Source organism: Balaenoptera physalus (genome assembly GCF_965194825.1).
Source record: "Balaenoptera physalus genome assembly, chromosome: 4".
Lineage (NCBI taxonomy): Eukaryota > Metazoa > Chordata > Mammalia > Artiodactyla > Balaenopteridae > Balaenoptera > Balaenoptera physalus.
This window is the reverse complement of record NC_138891.1, coordinates 117,031,983-117,047,251: the sequence shown is the minus strand read 5'-3', so window position 1 is coordinate 117,047,251 and position 15,269 is coordinate 117,031,983. Positions and strand designations below refer to the sequence as shown.

Sequence of the window (15,269 nt, the reverse complement as noted above, 5' to 3'; positions counted from 1 at the left end):
GACAATGGTACTGTCACTCTGCCCTGCTTCATCCCATCTCTTCTACCCTTGAAACAAGTAATAGTTTGTATCTTTTGGGATATTTGTGTTTAGTTGTTGGTTGAGAATCAAAAAAAAAAAAACCTGCATTTTATTTGGCTTTATTTAAATGTTATTTCAACAATAAGAATTCCTATACACCTGAAATCTAAAATACTCCCTCAAAAATTATACTTATATCATTACTTTGATATTGAGAATGCTAAAAAATTCATTTATTGTTTAACTCATTGCTATATTCTAAATAGTTAAATTAAAGGCATGCTCTTTTTATATTACCTTAATTCCATGTAAAATTTCATTGAGCAGTTTTATCTGTTTGTCTTTGTTCTTCGTTTGGCTTTTCTATGTAAGGGAAAGAAAATGAAAGTATATTTGACAAGAGTTGCTAATACTTTAATTGACATGACCATAGCTATTTTTAAAAATACAATGTATTTCCTCTATTTTATATAATATTTTATATAAAACCATCTTATAATGTTCATCCAATATTATTCTGTTGATAATGTTAGAAAATAGTTATAAATAGACATTATAAACTTAGAAGTAGCCAGCAGTAGGATAAAAACAAGGTGGACATTTTCCAAAAGAGTAGAAAATATAATAGTTATTTAGAATGGAATGATAAAATAATATCCATATTCTATTAAAATGGGATAAAATTCCCCAAACTCTATCAATTATATATATATAAATAAAAGTTTCTATATTTTAAGTATACTATCTTGAATGTTATTAGTACTTTGGAAATTAGAGTGATTAAAATGTATATTTTCAAATACTGGTTTTTTTGCAAACATTATATAAGTATTATACATTTATTCAAATGCTTAATATTTATATTATTTTATACTTATTATTGTTTAGGTATTGCTTCTTAAGGATTTCCTCCAATAATACTGCCACAATTATTTTATATATAATAATAAGTATTTGTATATCTAACAAAGTACACATTTACAAGTTAATATCCTTAATATTGTTTGTATGATTAAAGCATATTTTCTGTTTGGAATATTTGTATATAATATTGGAGTCTCTTTGGATGTTTTAGGGCTCTAGATTAAGGTCCTGAAAATGTAATTCCGTTCCTAAAAATTTGACTTACAATTATTTAAAATCCAGAATATTTTTTAAAAATTAGTTTAAAAGTATTCACTGAAAAACCTGTTATTCTAAATACTAGCGTGTTTAGTAATTTGTAATTATTTTATAATCATATGTTATTTTCTATTTCTCATCTTTAAAGCCTAATCTTTTTGGTAATTATTTGAAAAATTCAGAAAAATATAAAAGAAGGTATAAATATGGTAGGGAAGGTATTTATATGTCTTCATTTATTTACCTCTGTCATATCCATGTGCATAGGTATAGTCACATTTTAAAAACTGGATCTTATACACACACACACCCATGCATGACCTACACATATATATATACATATAACATATTCATATGTGTTTCTTAATTTACTTTTCCTCTAATAATGACTGATGCATTTCCATGTCAGTACATAGACACTGTTAATCTTTTATCCATTTAAAATAATAAAATGTCATAAGCAATACATCTGCATCTGTTTGTTACTTTAACATGTGAAACCATCTGTCTCTCCCATTACAGTGTGGTCTCCTTCAGAGCACTGAACTAGTCTTGTTCTTCCATTCCTAGAGTAGAGCATAGTGTACACTCTATTGCAAAAGGCAGATGTCAAAAATATATTGATAGTAAGATGAATGAATGACTGAATGTAGAGGAAGAATATTAAAATTAATTCAGTTAAGCATTTACTGCCCACTTGCTGCATGCAGTCACTCCTTGCTCACTTTAGCCCACTAGCCTCCTTGCCAGTTCTTCAGACAGACCAAGCATACCTCTGTCTCTAGGCTGTGCACACACTATTCCCTTTGCTTGATATATCTTTTTCTCAGACATCCACATGGATTTCTACCCTACCCTTCAGATATATCATAGCCTTCCTGAGGATGTCCTGGCCCCTGCATGTGGAATGACACCCTTTGTTACTCTATCACCTTATACTAATTTAGCTCTCTTCATACACAAATTAGCACCAGGCATTATCCTATATACCTATTTATTTACTTGCTTGATGCCTGTCTCCCCCAATAGCATAATGAGAGCTGAAACTTGTCAGTTCTCCTCACTGCTGTACTTTCTTTGCCTGGCACAGGATAGATGCCCAATCAATATTGGTTGAATAAATGAATGATAAATTTGGATTATTTCCATTTATAACCTCTATTTTCCATATTTAGAGAGTTAGCTCGATGATTATTATCAACTCAAGTCAGGAAACTCAACTTCTGTTGGACACATGTAACTTGAGGCAATCACATTCTTACCTTCAGCTTTTTCATTCTATTTGCAACTAAAGCATTCATTGGGATAACAAACACAAGGACTGCCACCCCTGCTAACACCGCTGGACCCAGTTCTTGCCAAAGGAATGATATGGCCATCAGGATCTGAAAAGGAGCTGACCAAAGGAGATTGATGTTTGCGGTCAAGTCCATGAGCTGCTGGGCATCTGCTGACATCAAGTTAATAATTTCCCCAGTGGAAAACTTTTTTCTAGAAACATTAGATAAAAGCAGGGCCTGGAAAAAGAGAAGCAAAATACTCAGAGTTCTGTAGATCATGAGGGATCTTTACAGTCAAACAGTGGTAACTCTTAACTAAAAATAAAAATTTGTAATGTATTTAGACAAATATGCATGATTACTTATGCATTGGATCATATAATATCAAGAGCTATGTTTATAGATGAAGAAAAAACAATTATTGATCAAATTACATAGTTTTAAAATTTACTATGTATTGGTAGAGAGTAACAGTTGGATTCCCAAGCAAATACATTCACCAAGCACTCTTTACGATTTGTGGAATTGAAAAACTGCAAAAGAAATCAATTCTAGATTTCTAGCACTGAGCTTCCTCTCTATTTACTGGCGTATAATGCTAAACCATCTAACTTTTATCAATACAAAGTACACAAGTGAATCAATGAATATCTAATGAATGCTAATTTTTAAATGATACAGTCCTAATTCTTAAAGAGATTATAATCTAATTGTTCAGTCCACTCCCCTCCTACACAAACGTCCTACACACAGGCTGATTATAAGTATAACAATAGGTAAGAGGGCCATGGGGATTTAGAGAGATAAGAGTATTGAAAAGGCTTCATTTCCAGTTGGAAATACATCTTTTCTTTTCTTCCAAAGCCGAATTCTCACTTTCCCTCTGTGTATGTTATTTAATATTATATTGAATTCAATATCCTTAAGGTTAATTACTGGTATCTTCTTACTAAGGCTGATATTAGAAATTCATTTATTTAATTTCCCACTCTTTTAAAATTCCCAGTGAAAAGCATAAATGACTGTAAAAATAGTGGAAGTTTATATTTAAACTGGAAAAGAGGCAAAAGTCCATTCATATGACAAAAGTTCTAAAGAATTTCCACCACATTGATTTAAAGAGAGACAGGATTGAGAGCTGGATCTAACAAAAGTAAATGGTATACAGGAGGCACTCAAGATCTATTATTCAATAAATGACTAATACAAAGCCAGAGGAAAAGCCCATCTGGAAAAAAAGCAGGCAGGGCCTTCAGTGGAACACTTCTAACATTCCCTAGCTTAAAGCCGAGGGGCTCAGTGCATGTGGGAGGTCATGGGGCCCCCGGAGCAGATGCACAGACCTGGGAGGTTCACAAGGCGTCAGAATCCCCTTAAGCTCTATGGCGACTGCAGTGTTGAATCCTTTACAGTTCTGCTACTGCCTTCTAAGGGGCACAGTGGTGCTGATGATAAAACAGAATAAATACTGCTCCCATAAGAGGAAAAAAAGGAAAAAATGCTAATCACAACAATAGTTAGGCTTCTATCCACGCCTCCTCCAAATGTAGCTTTGTAAACTCCCTTAATAAGTTACTGACCATTTAAAGTGGCCAAGTAAACAATGGAAATCCAAGAACAGTTATTCTCATTTCATTAAGACTATAGCATTTTTTAAGAGAGATCCATTGATCTCTAATAGCACCCACCCCCTACTTACTATTATAAACAAATATAAACTCTTTTCTCCCACTTTTCTAGAAGGAAAAGATAAGCCACACTTAGCATTTATGAAAATACTAAAAGACTGAGTAATTCAAAATCATCAAATTATCCAAGGAATCAAATAAATACCCTCCTTTTGGAAAACACACAAAGCACAACTGTCACCGGCAAAACCCATTAACAATTCTAAGGGGACTGGGTAATACAATAAAGTCTAACCTTTTTTTTCTTCCCTTTTCCTGGGTGCTTAGTCTAGTCTCACGTGCTCCCAGGGGGCAGTGTGCAGAGGCCTCGCACCCGGCCCTTCAGACCAGAGTCCCTCCTGAGAAAGGAAACGGCTGAGCCTGCACCGAAGCTCGGTGTCAGGGTGCAGTGGCCACGCATGACGCTTAATCCAAGAGGGCAGCCGCGGGCTGCAAGCAGAGATGTTGCGCCCGGCACCTTCATCAGGAGCCTGAGGGGGCGCTGGGCAAGATGGCGGAAGAGTAAGACGCGGAGATCACCTTCCTCCCCACAGATACATTAGAAATACATCTACACGTGGAACTGCTCCTACAGAACACCCACTGAACACTGGCAGAAGACATCAGACCTCCCAAAAGGCAAGAAACTCCCCACGTACCTGGGTAGGGCAAAAGAAAAAAGAAATAACAGAGACAAAAGAATAGGGACGGGACCTGCACCAGTGGGAGGGAGCTGTGAAGGAGGAAAGGTTTCCACACACTAGGAAGCCCCTTCGCGGGCAGAGACTGCAGGTGGCAGAGGGGGGAAGCTTCGGAGCCGCGGAGGAGAGCGCAGCAACAGGGGTGCGGAGGGCAAAGTGGAGAGACTCCTGCACAGAGGCTCAGCGCCGAGCAGCACTCACCAGCCCGAGAGGCTTGTGTGCTCAGCCGCCGGGGCGGGCGGGGGCTGGGAGCTGAGGCTCGGGCTTCAGTTGGATCGCAGGGAGAGGACTGGGGTTGGTGGCGTGAACACAGCCTGAAGGGGCTAGTGCGCCACAGCTGGCCGGGAGGGAGTCCGGGAAAAGGTCTGGATCTGCCGAAGAGGTAAGAGACTTTTTCTTGCCTCTTTGTTTCGCGGGGCGCAAGGAGAGGGGATTCAGAGTGCCGCCTAAAAGAACTCCAGAGACAGGCGTGAGCCGCGGCTATCAGCGCGGACCCCAGAGACGGGCATGAGACGCTAAGGCTGCTGCTGCCGCCACCAAGAAGCCTGTGTGCGAGCACAGGTCACTCTCCACACCGCCCCTCCCGGGAGGCTATGCAGCCCACCACTGCCAGGGTCCCATGATCCAGGGACAACTTCCCCAGTAGAACGCACGGCGCGCCTCAGGCTGCTGCAACTTCCCGCCGGCCTCTGCCACTGCAGGCTCGCCCCGCATCCATATCCCTCCCTCCCCCTGGCCTGAGTGAGCCAGAGCTCCCGAAGTAGCTGCTCCTTTAACCCCGTCCTGTGTGAGCGAAGAACAGACGCCCTCAGGCGACCTACACGCAGAGGCGGGTCCAAATCCAACGCTGAACCCCGGGAGCTGTGCAAACAAAGAAGAGAAAGGGAAATCTCTCCCAGCAGCCTCAAGAGCAGTGGATTAAAGCTCCACAAACAACTTGATGTACCCTGCATCTGTGGAATACCTAAATAGACAACGAATCATCCCAAATTCAGGAGGTGGACTTTGGGAGCAAGATATATTAATTTTTCCCCTTTTCCTTTTATGTGAGTGTATGTGTGTATGCTTCTGGGTGAGATTTTCTCTGTATAGCTTTGCTTTCACCATTTGTCCTAGGGTTCGGTCCGTCCGCATTTTTTTTTTTACTTAAAAATTTTTTTCTTAGTAAATTTTTTCTTAATAATTGTTTTCTTATTTTTTATTATAATAGCTTTATTTTATTTTATTTTACCCTCTTGCTTTCTTTCTTTCTATTTTTTCTCCCTTTTATTCTGAGCCATGTGGATGAAAGGCTCTTGGTGCTCCAGCCAGGCATCAGGGCTGTGCCTCTGAGGTGGGAGAGCCAACTTCAGGACACTGGTCCACAAGAGACCTCCCAGCTCCACGTAATACCAAATGGTGAAAATCTCTCAGAGATCTCCATCTCAACATCAAGACCCAGCTTCACTCAACGACCAGCAAGCTACAGTGCTGGACACCCTATGCCAAACAACTAGCAAGACAGGAACACAGCCCCATCCATTAGCAGAGAGGCTGCTTAAACTCATAATAAGGCCACAGACACCCCAAAACACACCATCAGACGTGGACGTGCCCACCAGAAAGACAAGATCCAGCCTCATCCACCAAAACACAGGCACTAGTCCCCTCCACCAGGAAGCCTACACAACCCACTGAACCAACCTTAGCCACTGGGGACAGATACCAAAAACAACGGGAACTACGAACTTGCAGCCTGTGAAAAGGAGACCCCAAACACAGTAAGATAAGCAAAATGAGAAGACAGAAAAACACACAGCAGATGAAGGAGCAGGGTCAAAACATGCCAGACCTAACAAATGAAGAGGAAATAGGCAGTCTACCTGAAAAAGAATTCAGAATAATGATAGTAAAGATGATCCAAAATCTTGGAAATAGAATAGACAAAATGCAAGAAACATTTAACAAGGACGTAGAAGAACTAAAGAGGAACCAAGCAACAATGAAAAACACAATAAATGAAATTAAAAATACTCTAGAAGGGATCAATAGCAGAATAACTGAGGCAGAAGAACGGATAAGTGACCTGGAAGATAAAATAGTGGAAATAACTACTGCAAAGCAGAATAAAGAAAAAAGAATGAAAAGAACTGAGGACAGTCTCAGAGACCTCTGGGACAACATTAAACGCACCAACATTCCAATTATAGGGGTCCCAGAAGAAGAAGAGAAAAAGAAAGGGACTGAGAAAATATTTGAAGAGATTATAGTTGAAAACTTCCCTAATATGGGAAAGGAAATAGTTAATCAAGGCCTGGAAGCACAGAGAGTCCCATACAGGATAAATCCAAGGAGAAACACGCCAAGACACATATTAATCAAACTATCAAAAATTAAATATACAGAAAACATATTAAAAGCAGCAAGGGAAAAACAACAAATAACACACAAGGGAATCCCCATAAGGTTAACAGCTGATCTTTCAGCAGAAACTCTGCAAGCCAGAAGGGAGTGGCAGCATATACTTTAAGTGATGAAGGAGAAAAACCTACAACCAATATTACTCTACCCAGCAAGGATCTCATTCAGATTTGATGGAGAAATTAAAACCTTCACAGACAAGCAAAAGCTGAGAGAGTTCAGCACCACCAAACCAGCTTTACAACAAATGCTAAAGGAACTTCTCTAGGCAAGAAACACAAGAGAAGGAAAACACCTACAATAACAAACCCAAAACATTTAAGAAAATGGGAATAGGAACATACATATCGATAATTACCTTAAATGTAAATGGATTAAATGCTCCCACCAAAAGACACAGGCTGGCTGAATGGATACAAAAACAAGACCCATATATATGCTGTCTACAAGAGACCCACTTCAGACCTAGGGACACATACAGACTGAAAGTGATGGATGGAAAAAGATATTCCATGCAAATGGAAATCAAAAGAAAGCTGGAGTAGCAATTCTCATATCAGACAAAATAGACTTTAAAATAAAGAGTATTACAAGAGACAAAGAAGGACACTACATAATGATCAAAGGATCAATTCAAGAAGAAGGTATAACAATTGTAAATATTTATGCACCCAACATAGGAGCACCTCAATACATAAGGCAAATGCTAACAGCCATAAAAGGGGAAATTGACAGTAACACAATCATAGTAGGGGACTTTAACACCCCACTTTCACCAATGGACAGATCATCCAAAATGAAAATAAATAAGGAAACACAAGCTTTAAATGATACATTAAACAAGATGGACTTAATTGATATTTATAGGACATTCCACCCAAAAACAACAGAATACACATTTTTCTCAAGTGCTCATGGAACATTCTCCAGGATAGATCATATCTTGGGTCACAAATCAAGCCTTGGTAAATTTAAGAAAATTGAAATCGTATCAAGTATCTTTTCCGACCACAACGCTATGAGACTAGATATCAATTACAGGAAAAGATCTGTAAAAAATACAAACACATGGAGGCTACACAATACACTACTTAATAACGAAGTGATCACTGAAGAAATCAAAGGGGAAATCAAAAAATACCTAGAAACAAATGACAATGGAGACACGACGACCCAAAACCTATGGGATGCAGCAAAAGCAGTTCTAAGAGGGAAGTTTATAGCAATACAAGCCTACATCAAGAATCAGGAAACATCTCGAATAAACAACCTAACCTTGCACCTAAACAATTAGAGAAAGAAGAACAAAAAATCCCCAAAGCTAGCAGAAGGAAAGAAATCATAAAGATCAGATCAGAAATAAATGAAAAAGAAATGAAGGAGACAATAGCAAAGATCAATGAAACTAAAAGCTGGTTCTTTGAGAAGTTAAACAAAATTGATAAACCATTAGCCAGACTCATCAAGAGAAAAAGGTAGAAGACTCAATTCAATAGAATTAGAAGTGAAAAAGGAGAAGTAACCACTGACACTGCAGAAATACAAATGATCATGAGAGATTACTACAAGCAACTCTATGCCAATAAAATGGACAACCTGGAAGAAATGGACAGATTCTTAGAAATGCACAACCTGCTGAGACTGAACCAGGAAGAAATAGAAAATATGAACAGACCAATCACAAGCACTGAAATTGAAACTGTGATTAAAAATCTTCCAACAAACAAAAGCCCAGGACAAGATGGCTTCACAGGCGAATTCTATCAAACATTTAGAGAAGAGCTAACATCTATCATTCTCAAACTCTTCTAAAATGTTGCAGAGGGAGGAATACTCCCCAACTCATTCTACGAGGCCACCATCACCCTGATATCAAAACCAGACAAAGATGTCACAAAGAAAGAAAACTACAGGCCAATATCACTGAGGAACATAGATGCAAAAATCCTCAACAAAATACTAGCAAACAGAATCCAACAGCACATTAAAAGGTTCATACACCATGATCAAGTGGGGTTTATTCCAGGAATGCAAGGATTCTTCAATATACGCAAATCAATCAACGTGATACATCATATTAACAAATTGAAGGAGAAAAACCATATGTTCATCTCAATAGATACAGAGAAAGTTTTTGACAAAATTCAACACCCGTTTATGATAAAAGCCCTGCAGAAAGTAGGCATAGAGGGAACTTTCCTCAACATAATAAAGGCCATATATGACAAACCACAGCCAACATTGTCCTCAATGGTGAAAAACTGAAACCATTTCCACTAAGATCAGGAACAAGACAAGGTTGCCCACTCTCACCACTATTATTCAACATAGTTTTGGATGTGTTAGCCACAGCAATCAGAGAAGAAAAAGAAATGAAAGGAATCCAAATCGGAAAAGAAGAAGTAAAGCTGTCACTGTTTGCAGATGACATGATACTATACATACAGAATCCTAAAGATGCTACCAGAAAACTCCTAGAGCTAATCAATGAATTTGGTAAAGTAGCAGGATACAAAATTAATGCACAGAAATCTCTTGCATTCCTATACACTAATGATGAAAAATCTGAAAGTGAAATTAAGAAAACACTCCCGTTTACCATTGCAACAAAAAGAATAAAATATCTAGGAATAAACCTGCCTAAGGAGACAAAAGACCTGTATGAAGAAAATTATAAGACATTGATGAAAGAAATTAAAGATGATACAAATAGATGGAGAGATATACCATGTTCTTGGATTGGAAGAATCAACATTGTGAAAATGACTCTACTACCCAAAGCAATCTACAGATTCAATGCAATCCCTATCAAACTGCCACTGGCATTTTTCACAGAACTAGAACAAAAAATTTCACAATTTGTATGGAAACACAAAAGATCCTGAATAGCCAAAGCAATCTTGAGAACGAAAAATGGAGCTGGAGGAATCGGGCTCCCTGACTTCAGACTATATTACAAAGCTTCAGTAATCAAGACAGTTTGGTACTGGCACAAAAACAGAAACATAGATCAACGGAACAGGATAGAAAGCCCAGAGATAAACCCATGCACATATGGTCACCTTATCTTTGATAAAGGAGGCAAGCATATACAGTGGAGAAGAGACAGCCTCTTCAATAAGTGGTGCTGGGAAAACTGGACAGGTACATGTAAAAGTATGAAATTAGAACACTCCCTAACACCACACACAAAAATAAACTCAAAATGGATTAAAGACCTAAGTGTAAGGCCAGACACTATCAAACTCTTAGAGGAAAACATAGGCAGAACATTCTATGACATAAATCACAGCAAGATCCTTTTTGACCCAACTCCTAGAGAAATGGAAATAAAAACACAAATAAACAAATGGGACCTAATGAAACTTAAAAGCTTTTGCACAGCAAAGGAAACCATCAGGAGCCAGAGCAGCACAGCTGCAACCACCCAGCAAGAATCCCGCCCCCTCCCCTCCTTGCCAGCCTGTCAGGAGAGCCCTGTGCTGTAGAGCATCAGTCCCCAAGGGCTGGTTTCCTGGAAGAAAATTTTTCCACGGACTGGGGGTCCGGGGTAGGGGGGGAATGATTCAGGCCTGATGCTAGCAATGGGGAGGGGGGGATTGTGGACCCCTGCTCTAGAGCGAGCTCCCACCTCTCCATTATCTGATCAGAGAATAAAGCTTTCCTTTGCTCCTAACCCAAACTTGTTTGGCTCGAAGGACACTGGACAGAAGGACCCTTGTTGGGGACCCACTGAGGAGGATCTGTAACACAACTATGTGACTCATCACCTTTTGAAACTTCATTCATTTCATTGATTGAATTATGCTCTAAGAAGACCCAGATAAACCAGATATGGCTTCCAACCTCAAAAACCCTTTTTATGGGCTGGAAATATCTTTTTTATCACTGAGCTCAGTTCACTAATGGTTCATTTCATCTTATGATGATGAAATTTGTTTTACAATTTCACATTCTCCCTCATGTATTTGTTCCTTTCTGGACTCATTGCCACGGCCCTGGTTCATATCTTTATTTCCTGAACTATTTTTCCTGACCATCCTAGCCGTAAGTCATAGACATCATATGATTTAGAACTTGCTGGGCCCTAAACATTTCTATCCCAGTGATTCTCAAACAGTGGTTGCCATACTTCTAATGAGTCATGGTGTTCGTAAAGGTGGATCCTCATAAATCTGTGAGAATTCCTTTTTCTTCAGTTCTTTTGGATGCAAAAAAGTATGCCAGGATTTTCTTTCTCTCTCCTCCTTCTGACCACACTTAAGTATATCTATTTTAAAGAATGGAAACAGAATTTTATCAGTTTTCTTTATATTATATACTTCCCACAATTAAGGAAAGAATAAACCTTTAAGCCACAAATGTAGACAGTCTAGACACAGTTATTAAACTTAAATTTAATTAAAATTAAAAATCTACTTCCTTACTCTTGCTAGCCACGTTTCAGTTTCAAGGGTTCAACAGCCATATATGACTAGTGGCTACCATACTGGGCAATGTGGATATAGAATATTTTAAAAATCACAGAAACTCCTATTGGATGGTATTTGATGGAAGAATGCCCTCGGACTGCCCACATTAAGCCCAGGACTAACTGATGCTGCTTTTGAACCATATCTTGTTCCTTAGTCCTCAAGAATTCCCATGGAGCCTGCAACTGAGAGCTAAGGGGTAACAAAATCTGAGTTCTAAGACCCAAAGACTCGTGAAGTGATCAAGTGGAAGGAGGCCTGTGTTTTTCCCCACAAACCTTAAAAAATGATGTTCCCTGAACTCTACTCCAAAGTAGCAGCAGTCATGTGGATGGATACAGAACAAGAGCTTTCAAACACCTCCCTTCCTCACCAAGAAAAAGGTGTGAGACCAGCTTTACCCCAGAGTGACGACAAATCCCTGATGAAGGAGGGCCAGTGTCAGATGAACATGGGTCATCTGGTCCCACTAAGAGAGCCATTTAGGATCTTGAAGTTATCTAAATATGACAAAAATCAGAATCCTAAAATCTGTATAGGAGAAGGGAAATTTAGCAACCCCAGTTAGTCCCTCTGGGAAGCGGATGTAGGATAAGAGACTCAGAAGAAAGACTGCCTTATATTTGTGCCACCTGCATGGGCTGTCCCAGAGCATCCTAGCACTACAGGTCACTACTAATGTCTTCTGCTGTTTGTCTGATGGAGTTAGAATTAAATCTTAATCCCTACTGCAGGATCCACTGAACCAGCTTGATTGCTGTATCCCTTTGATGCTTGAGTGCCCTTTGTTATTAAACATTCTCTAAGGACCCATACAGTCTCACTCCTGTAGACTCTGTTCCCTCTTACATTATCTCCAGGGTCTTTTTGCCCTTGTAATGGACTCACCCCTAGCACTTGATTTTCCTTTTTATTTCGGACAGTTTGCTCCAATTTCTACCGCAATCTACTCTTTTATGCTTGTAAATGCACCCAAATCCTATACCTAAACTCCAATGCTTTAATCAATGAATGAAGTCCTGTTCCATATAGACCATATATCGAAAACAAATGTTAGCATTTAAACTGATTCCTAGGCTCTTTGATCAATCTTTTCTCCATATTTGGATTCTGCAAATTCTCAGAATTTACAGCCGTTAAAATTACAACTGGGGCAGCCTCTCTGACCCTGTATCTGGGCTACGTTATACAGAGCTAGCTCTACTTCAAGTTAGCACTTCCTGGCTCAGTTGAGCTTGGGTCATTCCAGAGTCTCTAAAATCACTCTATGCCTCCAATTTGGCCTAATATGGCCAAATGGTCTGTAACACTTCATGCCCAGGTCAACCCAAATTATATTTCCTTCCACTTACACAAATCCTACAGCTTTCCCAAAGACTATTTCAAGTCTCCTTTCTATGTGAAACCTTCCTTAACTGCCTACACACATTGTAGATTTCCTGCTTATCTGATCTCTTACAATATCTGCATTTAGTTCCACACATTTATTATGTATGCTAATAGTTCTCCCCAATTTCTTGAAGGCAATGGCTCATTTATTCATTTACTCAGTCTTCCAACTTTTATAAAAATGTGTAAAAGCCACTCTCTTAGATGATAAAGGTACAACAGGTTAAAAAGTTCCTATTCCAAATCTGAAGAACCCACAATTTATAGAGGAGTACAGACTAAGAAGGCAAAATACACCTGTTGATTTAATAACTCAGCGATAACTACGGGAGGGAGGAAACTCTTTAATTTAGAGTTATAAATTACATGATACATTACATGATAATTACATGAAATTACATGATAATTACATGATAGTTTATAACTATCATGTAAATAAAAGGCTCTGAATGGTAAAGAGGTGGTATTTAAAATTGTAGTTTCAAGAAAGGACAAATTAAACTTTAGGGTCATGCTAGGTATAAGGATCAGCTAGGTTTTGGGGTGGGTGGGAAAGGGCTTAGACTCAAAGAGAAATAGGTAATGACTGAATAGAGAAGGATGGCTTTGTTGCATGAAAAGACAGAGTGAGCCGAGGAAGAAGTAAAAGGTACTATGTAGATGGAAAATGATCATGGAAAGAAATTTTATTGATACATAAATATAGACAACCATAAGACATTCAATTCCATTCATTTTCTGAGGAGGAGTTAAGTGATATAACAGTGGACAGAGAACATCATTTAATTTCATGGATTAGAGCTGACTAGAAGTTTCAGGGACTATAGAAAGAGGACCCTATAAAGAAATTAATGCAACCAATATTGATGAGTCAAAGTTCTTTCATAGCAAAATAAATGTATATTCAAAGGACACACTAGAACTTTTTAATATACACTTCTATTTTAACAGATCCCTTATTTTAAGGCACATAAGGATACAGTTCATTTAGAAATTGGGAATTTCTTCAATCTTTTACCTTCTTGTAGATCAGTCCAATTACAGCTGTCTTAATTTTTGCTGAAGTGAGCATGTTAAAACGTTGGTACTGCTGAAGGATCAGGGTTTGCAAGAAGACTACGACAAAAAGTGCCAAAGCATAACCATAGCCACTCCAGCCAAAATCTGGGCGGTGTTCACAGAAAATGATCATTTGCCTGAATGTCATATGCAAATTGAGAAAAGGGAAGAAATGTTAAACATCTGAAGTAATAAAATGCTTATGTGAATTAAGTACTGTCAAAATGTTACACACACACACACACACACACATTCTTGCCTGTTCTTTTTTTACTTGCCCAATTTGGCATCCTTTCCCCCTTTATTTTTACTCAAGCATATATAATAAATAGAATCAACAATTATTATCACAGGCTTGTGGGTAGAAGGATATTTTCTAGTTTTCATATGGCAATCACATCAAATAATTAAATGCTCTGGCCTAACTTCATCATGAAAATTGAGACACAGAGACATTTAAAAGTTCTTTTTTTTTTTTGCTGAAATCATGCATTTTGTTAAATATAGGGAAACATGACAATTAGAACTTAAGTAGAGAATCTCTTAGCATGGCAAGGAGACACTGTTTCTTTAAAGGCCTGAATTATAGCTCACCTTTTATTACTTTTATGCATATCCAATTTCCCTCTCCTCTACCGTTACTTATTTCCTCTTAAGTTTGGTGACAACACGGTCATCGTGATTAAGGTCAATGCTGGGTACACCTAGACAATGGGGATGGTTCTAATTATCTAAGCTTCGATCTACTTTATTGACAGCTTGGACAGTTAATGGATGTACACTTAAAAGCAATTCATGTTGCCCGAATTGCTTTATAAACCAAGTACTTCAAAAATTATCATTATTAAAATTGTACCTTAGAATCAAATATAATACCAGTGCCTCTAAAAATCCTACTATAAACCTCTAGTCACTGAAAATCACTATTTGAAGTGACCACAACCCACATAAACATTATACAACAGCAGGTTCTGTATTTTTAGTTGATGTCTATCAGATGCCATCCATTGGGACTCCGAATTATTTTTACAAAAGCAACTTACTAAATAACTTCTTGGTCTCAGAATTAAATTTCCTGAACGAGAAGCACTATTCTTCTTACTGTAGATACATCTATCAATTAGACTGTTTCCTGTTTCATAAAATCAAACAACTAAA

General features: G+C 38.3%; 1 protein-coding gene across 1 annotated transcript in view; it reads right to left on the bottom strand.

The window, feature by feature from the left end:
* The window catches only part of LOC309659963 (multidrug resistance-associated protein 1-like), an 88,592-nt gene that overhangs the window by 50,887 nt on the left and 22,436 nt on the right, over positions 1 to 15,269 (bottom strand). The window contains exons 5-7 of the mRNA XM_082460304.1: positions 14,071 to 14,248; positions 2,406 to 2,660; positions 319 to 384 (exon numbers count right to left, since the gene is read on the bottom strand). Of these exons, the coding sequence (XP_082316430.1) occupies positions 319 to 384; positions 2,406 to 2,660; positions 14,071 to 14,248 (499 nt within the window). The remainder of the gene's footprint in view (positions 1 to 318; positions 385 to 2,405; positions 2,661 to 14,070; positions 14,249 to 15,269) is intronic.